Source organism: Haemaphysalis longicornis, unplaced genomic scaffold (genome assembly GCF_048455015.1).
Source record: "Haemaphysalis longicornis isolate Haplotype H1 unplaced genomic scaffold, Haemaphysalis longicornis Haplotype H1 scaffold_152, whole genome shotgun sequence".
Taxonomy (NCBI): Eukaryota; Metazoa; Arthropoda; class Arachnida; order Ixodida; family Ixodidae; genus Haemaphysalis; species Haemaphysalis longicornis.
The window spans coordinates 223,043-236,600 of NW_027526259.1; the positions used below are offsets into that span (position 1 = coordinate 223,043).

Sequence of the window (13,558 nt, forward strand, 5' to 3'; positions counted from 1 at the left end):
CCTCGCCATCGTCGTCGCTTGCGCTGAACACCTCCTCGTCGTCTTCTTCTTGGTCTTCTACCTTCCTCCTGTCCTCCCGCTCCGTCTCCTTCTTCTTGGAAGACGATACGGTTGCGGTGAATTGGAAGGCCCTTGACGTGGTCGGTTGCGGTGACGGTGCACCCGAGGTAGAATCCCTCGTTACAACCGCCATCGCCGGCTTCTTCTGTTGTTGTTGGACCGCCGCAGTCGTTGCGACGGCTGGGCCCGGGCTCTTGCCCGCCTTGAGTTGCGTGATGGTGTTGCGCTGCTGATTGATCGTCAGCTGCATCGTGTTTATCTTCGCTTGTTGGCGCTGCATGGCTGCGCGCATTTCTTTCATGGCTTCCCGCATCTCCTCCATGGCTGCTCTGTGGTCTTCGTCGCTGCTGCTGCCTCCGCCGCTTTTATTGCCAGCGCGGCGCGACGTCGGGCCGGAACTGCTGACGCCTCTTCCCCTCGGCGCGGACCCCTCTCTTTCCCATTGTTCTGCTCTTGTCGCAGCTGCAGCCGTGCCGCCGGAGCTCTTCTTCCCCGCTCCCTGCTGCTGCCGCCGCCACGATGCGGAGCGCTGCCGTCGCGGCGCTGCGGTCGCAGTCATCGCCGCAGTCGCCGCCCCTCCGGTAGTGACGTCGGCCCACGTGGGGCCGCCTTCTCCTGGTGTCAGTTTGCGCCAATCGCGGCTCTCCGCCCTGCTCCCGTCCCTGTGGTTCCTCTCCAGTTTCCGGAACTCGTCCCTTCTGGAAAGTCTGACCGTCAGGGCCGGTTGCAAGGGCGCCGGCGCCATCTTGGTGGTCGTTCGCTCTTCGGCCTGCTGTCGGGCCCACTGCCGTTTCTTGATCTGCAGCGGCGTCTTAAATTTGTTCTTGCAGCTGCCGGCGCCCGTAACGTGCGCGCCGCCGCACAGTCTGCATCTTGGTCGGCAATATTCGGCGTGGTCCGCGCCCGGATTTCTCCTGCCGCAGGCGAAACACACCTGGGCGTTTGGCGTAGGACACACGTCCTTTCTGTGCCCCACCTGTCCGCAGGTCTTACAGACTTCTCGGTGTTGGCGGTACAGGGTGCATTTGGTAATAAAGCCGCCGTACTTGACGTAATGCGGCACCTTTTGGCCTTCAAACAGAATCACCACCGAGGTGGACCCACCCAGGCGGTGCGCGGCCATGGCCGTGGGGTTGTGAGCATTGACCACGCGGCGCCGGATGTCTTCCTCCGATTCCTCGTGGCCTACGCCGCGTATAACGCCGCGGGACGTGTTCTCGGGGGTGGCCCAGTACGCGTACGTTTCGTACATCACTTCCCCGACTGTGATCGCTCGGGTCGATCCGTACTGGTTAGCCCGCTTCTCACTGGGCGTACTGATGACGATAATATTTTGGGCGGCATTCGGGGACACAGAATCCTCGTCCGCCTCCTCTTCACCGACTCCCGCCGCGGCGAAGATGGCTCCCCGCAACGCAGTCATCGGTGTTTTAGCGATAACCAACCCGCCGCGCGGCCGGACGACCACGCGGATCTCGTCGCGAGACGCGAAGCTCGGCATGCGAGCCGCCCTCGCCATCTCGGCATTCACCTTAGCGGCGAACTGAGCCCGCGTGGGCTGCTGTCTTCCGACCGCGCGCGCGTTGCTATTAGAATTCGAAGCTGAGCCCAAGGTGCTCGGCTTACCTGGTTGCGAGGAGCCCTGCTGCGACGGGGCTCCCGATGCCTTCAAATTCTTCTTTGCGCGGCGGGAAACCACTTGAGTCCACCCGGCACACAACACCACAGAGTCCTCCCTACCTTCCACGTCGTCGGCGAGTGTCACGGCGGCGGCGGCAACGGAGTCGTCGTCGTCGACGCTGGCGGCACCCCCGGTAGCAGTCCGGCGAGAGGTAGGAGCAGTAATGGCGACCGTCTTCCTCGCCGCGTTGCCGGCGTCGTCGCGGCCGGTCGGGTCGCGGCGACACTTGCGAGTCGGATCCGTCGTCGTCGTGGCAGCGGGCGTAGTGTCCATTTCTTGGAACTCGTTGTCTTCGTTCTCCATGGCTCCGCGAAAATCCGCGGAGCCCGCCGGGGCGAGGCGCGAGGCCTCCCCGGTAGCGGCGGCGACCGTACACGTGGCCGCCGTGGCCGGTGTCGACGTTAGGCTTAGTCGGGCCGACCTCGCCTCACACACGAAAACACTCGCTAATTCGCCAAAAATGGGCGAAATGGCCCAAACTTGGTGTCCACGGGTTCCGGAGATCAAACGGAACACTCACGTGTCGAAGTGGGCCAGGTGGGGTGAGATGGACCGCCGAAATTTGGCATATTTCACGGAGCCGATGCAAGGCACGAACCGCAGATTAGATGAAGAAGTTTGCGGGGATAATTTGGTCACAGTTAGCACAGGACCGGGGTAATTGGAGATTAATGGGAGAGGCCTTTGACCTGCAGTGGGCGTAGATAGGCTGGTGATGATGATGGTGGTCAGTTTATGATTAAGAGGCAGGTGATGAACGTGCCCATTGATGTACTATCGGTATACATATAAATACAAACAACAAATCGCGTGGCCTTCATAGACAACTGCTGTTGCTGTACTACAGTATGTATGTTACATTTTGCTAAATATAGTGATGTGCACCAAACATACAACGAAAAGACTATCGTATTTTTGTTGTATGTTGGGCGCACAGCACGAAATAAAAAAATTACATCATCTTCCCGTGGGGAACCCTGATGAGGATGCGAAGCATCGTGGCGGTTCCGTGTGGTTCCATTGTGCTGCCGTTATGTTGAGTAATCTCGTTTTTACTAGCGCCACAGGGAATTTCGTGTCCGGGTCCACACCGGTGGCAAAGGCACGCAAGTGCTGTTGTGTTACGGTGAGTAGGCGGTGGTTCTCGAGGCGCCGAAACTCGTCCATCATGTTCTTGTCGATGTTGTCTCTGTGGTAGAATCGGTAGTCTCCGTCAGCTTTGGTGAGGTAAAGGTTGTTGACATTGGTGCACAGACTGAGAGCAATGTACACGCCCTCCTCTTCGCAGCTTTGTCTTCTCGTTCTTCTTCTTCGGCGGTTCCCCTACGGGAAGATGACGACGGTGGTTGAACGCGAACCTATCTTGTGATGGATTCTTTGGTTGGCCAATCCCTAGGGGCTTCCTGCCACAATCAGCATCAGAGGCGCTGCGGACGGGGCTGGTTGAGCTGCAAGGCGCGTGGCGCTTCCCGCCACAGCTTTCCCACGGGAAATTCAGCATCCCCCTCTAAAGTTTTCAGTTCGTCGTTTCCGTTGATGTTCAGCTTCGCGTGCCTTCGTTGTATCAGTAGCTTCTTGACATAGTTTGAATAAGTCAAGGACATAAGGCGCGTTCGTAGCACTTTCTCCTGTCCCGGATTTGTAGCGTAGTGGGAAGAGCACCGCGTACCTCCCGTTGCGGCCAGAGAGTCGTGGGATCGAAACCGGGCGCCGCAAACTATTTCTTTTTTTATAGTGTAGTATCGAAGAGCGGTGGGTGTAAGGAGGAGAGTTCTGCATGCGCAGTGAGCGTGTGGACGGCGCCGCCATCAACGACGGAGGACCAGGCGAGCCTAAGAAATGCTCCGCATTTAAATCATGAAGGATTATAGCTGCGTGCGCCGTTCTCAGTCATCCCAGCGACGAAGTCAAATAAAATTACTCCGGGCAGATAACGCTCGCGTGAGCGGGCGCCGAACGGCGCGAAGACAAACCAAAATGATCATTTGCCGAAGCATGGTGTTTGCATACCCAGGATGGACAAGAACTCTCGTAACTTGTTCGCACTGCGCATACATAGCCCGTCGCCAGGATACGCGGCATTTACTGAAAGCCACGCGCTCCGTTCATATGTCAATGCATCATGATAGTACATTACCATGACCGATTCCCATCTATTGTGTACCCATTGACCATAAGGATCTCTCTGTTTTCTCACGAAGTGATTAATGTGATCAAGTAACAAAAAAAACTGATTCATTTTGAAGAAAGGTTTAGTTCTGTAGTTACGCGCACAGTGATTTCTGCGTATATAGTCTTGACTGCTCCGCTGGCAGGCCATATTCACAGAGTGGAATCGCTTTTAATTTGTTGCGTATAGAAATGCATTCTTGAATAGGCGTCTTGTTCGTTCCAGTTGCGGTTTAAGGGTGTATTACATACAATCGACAAACAACATTTTAGCTGTGCCGGAGCGTCACAATTTTTATGTCAGTTCTCTTCATTATTTGTTGATGGTTTTTCAGTGACCGAGTCTCAAGAGTCAACTAATATTGAATAGGGCCAAAATTCAGCAATAGGGAAAAGCGACACACATGTCTGATTTCCAATAACAGCTCCGTTAAGACGAGTGCCGTCACTGCCACCTGCTCATATTTACTGAATTTTGTCTTGTTTATGGTTTGTCACTCCGCACCCACGTAATTTTATTATGTGCTGGAAGATGATGAACAATACGCAGATCCATCATGTACACGGGCATATTCGCTCCCTTGCACAAGTTTCAATGACACATCCTCCTCGCATGAGGCGGAGCATACGGATTGGGCTATAAATACGAGGTGTTTCCGGCCCCACGCCGACAAACCCGAACAACACGCTAAGCAAGAACAGAACGTGCATAAAAACGTGAAGTCTTAGTGGAAGGTAGTGGTACTGCTGTGATGAGGGTCGAAATTCCTGCCATATTTTTTTTTATTCACGCATATTATGGATTTCATCGGGCCACGGCAACATATGCAGAGGTTCGTGTGGATGATAACAAGGAATATTTTAGCCATCAGGAGATCGTAAGGGTAAGTTATAAGTGATGCATGCTTATAGCTGGGCTGGCATAGTTTCAGTGGCGCAAGCTTCCCGAATGCCGTCATTTTACATTGTCTTACTCCTGCCCAACTTCCTCCCCGATACTAAATTTTGATGTCACGTTCTTATTAAATGCGATATTCTTGCGTGGGCTATTACAACGCGAAAATATCTGTCTGTCTGTCTGTCTGTCTGTCTGTCTGTCTGTCTGTCTGTCTGTCTGTCTGTCTGTCTGTATGTACCTCAAGTCAGCGGACGGGCCAAAATTTGAAAAGAATTTTTGAACGAGCCGTTTACATCGGCAAAAATTTCCGTACAACTTAATCTCTCAGCCTACTTTATTATAGTCGATATTGTTTAGCGAAAAGGAAACATTAGGCATATTGGAGACAGAACATAAATGCACCAGGCTGGCACCGCTACAGGATGGCTGAAAGCAGTGAGGCAATAGATGGCAAATACCATTCATCTATTCCTAGCAGTGAGGCAATAGATGGCAAATACCATTCATCTATTCCCAGCAGTGAGGCAATAGATGGCAAATACCATTCATCTATGCACCACCTGCATTGCTCCAAATGGAGGTGGTGCAAGAACTAAGGTAGCTCGGAGACTGGTGTGCCCCGTGCTTCAACCACGATTGAATTATGAAGCCCAGCTGCAGCGTCTCACCGTTCCCGTACATTCTAAACTAGAAGCCATAAATCAGGAAGACATGCGAGTCATCACCGGTCTCCCTGCATCCCTGTTGCGAGGTCTCCCTGATACCGGCCCTCCAATAACAAGTTTAGCTCAATATAAAGGACGAGCTCGTCGCAAGACGAGGGGCAGTGCGACTGTCAAACAATTCACATATTCAAAACAACTATGCACCCTACGATCAGTTCAATCTGGGAATCGTGGCTCCTCCGGAAACTCAGCATCCCGCCCGGGAGTTATACAATTATAATTGCCGAGAAAACAAGCCATCTGCAGAAAAGGAAGAATGAGGAGTATGAAGTACAGTTGTGTACCCTTCCAAATTACCCGGAACAAGACAATTTGCGTATCTTATACACTGACACTTCATGCACAAGAACATGTGAAGAAACGGTGTGGACCAACCCGAACTCATCCCGGCATAGACGGCCGTATCACCTCGCCTCTGCAACACGAACCCCACTCCTATTGGAATTGTAGGCTATATAAACGACGTCCTGCTGCCTGCACCGCCTTCACTCCTGCCTTGACAGCGATAAATGTTCTTACAGACTCTACGAAGTCGATCTAGCACGTCAAACAGGTAGCGCAGACTCCCATTATCTGCCAACGAATTCAACAGCTCCACAGCAAAATGTCATCAAACATTCTTCAATTTCTGGTGGCTGGCCCCACCATTATTGTAGGCATTACCCGCCGGTTTCCTGTCGCATAATCGCCCGGTCCCAACATCCCCCGCCCAGCTTTCGAGTGACCATGAAAAAGGAGGTTGCCCCAGGAAGCATCCGGTTGAAGGTGGCGCTTACTCCAGTCCGCGTGCGGAAAGGGGTCAACCACGGAAATCGAAATCCCCAGCCTGCTCCGATGCCATGACCCTGGCCACCCTTCACCATCTAGCACGGACATGCACTAGAACCGAGTGCGTTCGAAGAAAACTTGTGATTGTGGCAGGTCTAAATTTGCGGCAATACACTCATTACCATCGGTGGCTGCATGGTACTGCCTACCGTTTCTTGCTAGACTATCCGCATGGCTAAACTGGCTTCCTGCATATAGTTTGAATTAGCTTCGTATCCGCTTAGCCCGGAGGTTATGAAATATTCTGACACAATAAAAATAACTGATACGTGCAGTCTTCTTCGAAATAGCCTTGGGCGCAATTTTCTTCCGACAGCAACACAAAAAACATGTTCAAAACTATATTTCAGCCTCAAAATACCAAAGGTGTTCACGCAGAATCCTCTACCTCGCGACTAGAACTTTTGGGCTCGTGGCGTGAGCGCGAGATGCATTGTTAAGCAACGGCGCTTCTTATGCAACCTGAGAAGTGCCAGCAGTGCGAACAACAGAAAATTGAATACAATGCAGCAATGCTGTGGTACGTTTATTATGGGAGGGCCGAGACAGGAGCCGAACACTATCACAGGTAGGCGGAGAGCAAAGGAGAGGCATTTGCGTGGCAGGGCTGCGAACTAGACGCCTTGTTTTCAAACGCGATGAGGGCAAAAATTGTGGCGCCCGGTGTGCCTGCTGAGAGATAGTAGAGCAATCCAGAACCGCAGCTTTGGTCTGTAACATCCCTCTGAGGTGGAAACATGAAGAGCAGTGCATTTTAAAAATTCTGCATGAAGCTGAGGATTTGATGGTGGTGAATTGAGCCTTACAAGCAATCCAAAAGCCAAATGGAGCATGTGAGCGGCGGCCGCGTCACCGAATGCTTTATGAAAGCATTTGTTTCCATACAACCGCGTCGTGAATAAAACTTGGTCTTCAGCGGCTCGCAGTTTCTGCCTTGTCAGGAATTTCCAACAGTTTCCATCCGCGTGCCTGCCGGTGTTGAAAATTCGCTGATTATGATGATGATGATGGTTGGAGTTTTATGACGCAAGGCCTACAGTGGCAAAGCGCGCCAAATCAGTGGTCTTGTATGGGGGGGGGGGCATATGTAAACACTAAAATCATTCAATAAGAACGAAAGTACGATCTATGGAAGACAACGGTGGTGGCTGGTCTACATGGCCAGTTTTGCGTATGAGTAATAGGAATAAGGCATAAAAACTTCACACCTCACAAATACTTAAAAGCGCGTTAAACGAAAAATATAGCATCGTCACCCAAAAATAACGATGGAAGGAATGAAGTTTGTTGTCTGTCGAGTCGGGAAAAGTGTTTGTGTCGTGTTGTGTCAAGTGCCCTGCATTGAAGGAGTATGTCAGCTACGGATATGGCCTCCCGCACCTGCTGCACAGGGAGCTTGAAGATCCCGTGAGCAGTCACGAGTGTGTTGCATGTGTGCACCTTATCTGTAGCCTAGCTAGGGCGACTTCTGTGTATCTGTTGCGTGTGTCGGTGGTGTATGGTGCCAAGTGTGGTTTTATTACATGTAACTTGTTGTCTGCCTGCGTTCTCCAGTGTGTTTGCCATGCTTTTCGAAGCTGTTGTCTGATGTGTGGCTTAACGTCAATCTAGCGTGCGGTTGTTATGTCGACAATGCTTTGGAGTGCAGGAGTAGCAGCCATTTGATCTGCCGGCTCATCACCGACGATCCCAGAGTGATCTGGTACCCAGCAGAGCACCACATCAAGTTTTTGGGCATATACAGACGGCATGGCGTTAGAAACAAGCTTAAGAACATGGTTTTGGAAAATTTCGGAGGCAACAATGCCCGCTCAACCCTTATGGAATCTCCATAAATAATGAATTTTGGACTGCGACTTTGAAGGTTCTAATTAACAACAAGAAGTACACCACGAGTTTGTGCCATAAAGATTCCAGTAATCCTATTAAGTTTTCTAGTAGCAATGAAGCATGGTCCATGCGCAGCACAGGACACAGAGGTGGCCATTTTTAAGAAGTCGGTATAAAACTCTGAGCATTTGTATTTGTGCTGCAGATAGGAGAAGTGCTGCAGAATTGCACATCTGGGCGCTCGGTTTTTTCTATGCCTGTAAAAGATATGTCGCATTTTACAGGGCCGATATTCCATGGTGCTATGAAATCTGTTATCAAAGTTTTGATGATATCTAACAAGAACACAGCAAGCTCCGACGCTTCCTCTCTAAGTCTGTAAAGAAAGGGTATAGAGAAGCATGGAAGATTTGTCAGCAGTTGGGATAGGGATGTATCGTAAAAAGCTGGCTAAAAAGAATTGTTAGACATTGATGAGATTTTAAAAACATAAAGAATGCCCATGTACGTCCGTTGCTTTCTCAAGGCAACACTTCTTACACTCAACGTAAAGACTTTGGACCAGGCTAGTGCGGAAATCACCCGACACGAGATGAAGCCCTAAGTGAAGCAGTGGGTCGAGCATTCGCAATGGTGTTTAGTCGCCGACCCATACACCACACTGCCGCAGTTGAAACGAGAGCCAAACAAGGCAGTATACAGGCGCAGCAGGAGTTCTTTGTCGGCACCATAAGATTGGTAGGAGAGAACCTTAAAAATATTCATTGTTTTCAGACATATATACTTAAGTTGCTTGATCTGCGGAACGAATGTGAGTTTGGCGTACAACACAACACCTAAAAATGTGTGCTCCTTGTTCACAGGTATCTACACGTCGTTGAGACTCATGTCTGGGTCCGGATGGACCCCATGTTTACTGGAGAGCAACGCGCAAGAGCTCTTACCAGGATTAAGTTTGAAGCCATTCCTTTCTGGCCAGCTCGGAAGTTTCTGACGCCAAGCTGGACCTGACGTTAGCAGATTGACATAGTACATTATTCAGAGGATATCTGGACGTCGTCTACATACATGAAATAAGACATCGTAGGTGGCAATGCCTTTACAAGAGAGTTCATCTTAACTATGAAGAGAGTGCAGTTAGCAGATTGACATAGTACAGTATTCAGAGGATATCTGGACGTCGTCTACATACATGAAATAAGACATCGTAGGTGGCAATGCCTTTCCAAAAGAGTTCATCTTAACTATGACGAGAGTGCAGTTCAAAACTCCACCTTTGTGCACGCCCCTTTCTTGCGCGTGAACCTTTCATAGTTCACAACCAACTCTCAAGGGAAAGGTTCTCTCTTACAAGTTACTACTAAGGGTATTTAACATGTTTCTCGAAGCACAAAATGGGTTGAAGTCACTGAGGATCCCGTAACGCCAAGCGGTGTTACAGATTTTCCCGATGTCGAAAAACACCGAAAGGCAAAACTGTTTATGTATGGAAGCATCTTTGATATACGATTGAATTGCCACGAGTTGGTCGTCCGTGGAGTGCCTTGCCCTGAAGTCTGCCTGACAGCTCTTGAGAATACCATTGTACTCAACAAAGTACACGAGTCTCTGGTTTATCACCTCCTCGGGGAGCCTGCACAGGCAGTTGGTCAGGGCAATGGGTTGCTACCTAGCGGGAGAGAAAGGGTCCTTCCGCTCTTTCAGAAAAGCTACCAATATAGCCTCCCTCCAAGACTTTGGAATGTGTCCCAAAAGCCATATTGCCACAAGCCATGTTTTGTTTTCCTTGAAGACAATTGCGCAGTCTTTGGATTCGTGACAAACCTTTCTACATAGGTGGAGGAGAGTTTGAAGAGTGTCTGCGTGTAAGTGCTGTATGATTGTATGTGATGTTGTGTGGATCTGGAGCTGAGGGTTTACACGGGCTCAGAGCAGCCCTCAGCTCACGAAGCGAAAACTCAGTTATAGGAAGTGCTTCATATCTCGTTGTCACGTAAAATCATGTTTTAGGTTGAGGGTTTGTGTTTCATGAAAAGCACGTGTTGAAAGTGTTCTGCAAGTTTGTCAGCCTGCTCTTCGAGTGTGTCTCCTCTTGTGCTGACCAGATGCAGGCTTGTGTTTGCTGTCCTTTGAGTTTGCGTATTCGTGTCCATACTTTTCGCGTGTCTGTGTAGCAGTTTATTGATGTTATACAGGACAGCCAGCTGTCTGGTTTTGACTCACGGCGCACACGTTTTCCTCGTGCATTAGCCCTTTTGAACAGAAGCAGGTTACCTGACGGGGGTACCAACGACGGATACCCCACGCCTTGTTCTGGGCCTCTCGCGCTAACCTACCGTCCTCATTTCACCACGACCTGCTCTGGTTGCGCAGGGCAGCACTGGCGTGGGGAATGGACTTTCCGGTGGCCTCGAGGATGTGTGCCATGAGGAGTTGGTTTGCCTCTTCAACGCGTAGTTGTCTTACGGACGTGTAGTGTAGTTTAGATGTCCTTGTAAATGCATTCCAGTTATCTCTTGCTTCAGTGAACCTCTCCTGGGAAAATGGACTGCTTTGGCCTTCAACCAGATATGTTGGTGAGGTGGGGATGTGGTCACTACCATATGGGTTCGTGCCCACGTCCCACTCACGAAAAGTAAAGAGAACTGCGGAACCAATAGCCATGTCAAGATATGAGCGTGTGTTGCGTCCTACATTATCGTATGTGAGCTGTGTTTTGTTGAACAGGCATGCTCCAGAGGACGTTAGAAACTTCTCTATCCAGCGACCTCGTGAATCCGTGCGGGAAGAGCCCCAAAGAGGGTTATGCGCATTCAGGTCACCTATGAGAATGAAAGGTTCGGGTAGCTGATCTACCAGGCCCTCGGAATCCGAGCTCGAGAGCTGGAATTGCGGAGGAATCAACAGAGGGGATGATGTTATAAGCCTATTGAATATTATGGTTCGAATGGCAACAGCCTCAAGAATGCTCTGCAGTTCGATAGTGTGGCACGCCAGTAATTTTCGGGGAATGATGGCCACACCACCTGAGAATGTACTGCCACCTTCTCTATCCTTCCTAAATACCATGTAACTATTCAAGAAATTTGTCTGCCAGGAGTTTAAAAGTGTTTTTGGAGACACATAGAACTTGGCTGATTGGAATGCAATAATTCATAGACATCGTCACGATTTTTAAGGAGGCCCCTGCAGCTCCTTTGGATGATATTTTATCTTCCCATCATAGACATTTAATAGCTGCTGGAGTGCGTGTGTGTGTGTATTCATGTTTTGTCTTTCGGGTATTGTACTCTCGAAGGGGGAATTTTGGCCTTTCTGTTGGCTCGGACGTCGGAGGCCATTCTTTGTGCTGCGTTGCATTAAGGAACAGCCCGACGTCCATTTCGTGGTCAGATGTCCTGGGGTGCCCGAAAGAGCGGTCCCCCTGGACTTGGCACCCGTTCGGCTGCCCTTTGTTTGAGACGCTACCGCGAAGGTGTCGGGAGCGTGAGCTGATGTGGAACCCCCCGCATCCATCTCCTCGGCAGCCTCCATTGGAAGCAGGGAGGGTGAGGAAGCAAGCGCCAGGGCGGCATCGGTCCCGACGTTGACTGTTGGCACCACAACCATTGCTTGCTCAGCAAGAGGTCTGGTGACGGGTTGGGCAGCCTGAGGCAACCCCGCGGGAGGGGGCGGCTGCAGGACAAAGTCAGACTCCCGTTACTGAGTCCCTGCCGAAACCAGACGCCGCTCCGCCCCCCGGCGAGCTGCTTCGGCCTACCTGCCCAGAGTGAAAGAGGTGAACCTCTTTCTCGACTCTGGGAAGGTGATGTTCTCCGTGACCTTAACCTTGATGATCTGCTTCTCCTGTCTAAACTTTTCACATTTTACTGAGTAGGCTGCGTGGGGCCCCTGTCAGTTGGCAGAGGTGAACGTTCGTGATTCGCAGTTTTCAGAAGGATGGTCATGCTGTCCGCACCTTGCGCAGGGGAGTTTGTACCATGCCCAAAATGCTGGCACTTGAAGCAGCGCCGCGAGTAAGGTATGTACGAGCGTTCACAACAATGTATAAAGCCTGCATCTATGGATTCTGGAAGAGTTGGTCGGTATAAATGTCACGCGTCTCACGCGGCCGAGAAATGAGGCTCAAGTTGATTCATTTGATGGCAACACAATATATTTACATAACAAAACCACTCAAACGAACGAAATCACAGTGACTGAACACACATATATCACACTAAACAGCAAAAACAAGCACGACCTCACACTACCAACACTCTACTCCTAAAGTTACTATAATACATTAACTGTCTCTGTCACATTCAAACAAATCCCCTACCGCCGGTACCGCGGTGCGATGCAGATGACGTGGCCCAGTGGGTTGGTTGGCTTCCGCGTCGCCGAACGTCGCCGAACGTCGCGATGGCCCGTTCTGGTGCGTCGTGGTCCGGCGGACCGGGGTGCGATGACACGGCTTCGCTGAGCAGCGCGGCTCAGCAGGGGGCCAGCAGAGCGAAGCTGCTGGTAATCGGTGGTCTTGAGCTGCCCGCTGCCAGACGGTGCGGTGCCGCTGGTGCGTCGTGGGGCACTGCTCGACGGGTCGCCGGCGGTGCGATGCCACCGGTCAGCAGGAGGCCAGCAGAGCGCAGCTGCTGGTAATCGGTGGTTCCGGGCAGCCTGCTGCCAAACGGTGCGATGCCTCTGGTGCGTTTTGCAGGCACGGCCCGAACTTCCCACCGTTCCTCCAAAGAACCCGTTCCACTCTCTCTACTCCAACTTCGTTCTCTTCCTCTTCACCTCGGATTCTATCGTGTGCGGCTCCAATTCGCTGAACAAGCTACCTCCTCCTCCTCTTCGATTACCCTGTGTTTCTTCTCCATTGGTCACTCCAAAATCCTTCTCACCATCCCGTATGCTGATTCTTCTGTCTCTTCATCTTTTATGACAACATCTTCTTCTGGGGCCAATCCCCCGTCGGGTATGGGCTCTTACCACATGACAATAAAGTCAGGATAATGTGTTTAGTTGCTGTTTGTCATCGCGGCGTATGGACTACGCCTTCCATAAGGATGGCATCGGTTTCATTATTCAGATCTGCCTAAGAGATTATACCCTGACAGCTGTTCAGGCTGCGGTGGGGTGTGACCCTGATATCGAGATCTCCAATGCGCCTTTGTACCAAGAAGGTTGTTGCTTGTTGCTGGGTGTTCACTTCAACTAGGACTTCACCTGTTCTCAGATTCTTAGCGTCATATTCCTTGCCAAAAACTCCTTTAAAAAATTTAGAAAGTAGAAATACTGACTGAGAAGCAACCGGATTTGATTTGTCGACAGATTCCACATTCAAAACTGGGGACAGTTTTCTGGCTGAGGGAAGGCAATTGG

General features: G+C 50.8%; 1 protein-coding gene across 1 annotated transcript in view; it reads left to right on the forward strand.

The window, feature by feature from the left end:
• The first annotated feature begins 4,593 nt into the window (after positions 1 to 4,593).
• LOC144165973 (uncharacterized) overlaps positions 4,594 to 13,558 on the forward strand; it is a 220,894-nt gene continuing 211,929 nt past the window's right edge. The window contains exon 1 of the mRNA XM_077695647.1: positions 4,594 to 4,794. Coding sequence (XP_077551773.1) covers positions 4,663 to 4,794 — 132 coding nt within the window. The 5' untranslated portion in view covers positions 4,594 to 4,662. The remainder of the gene's footprint in view (positions 4,795 to 13,558) is intronic.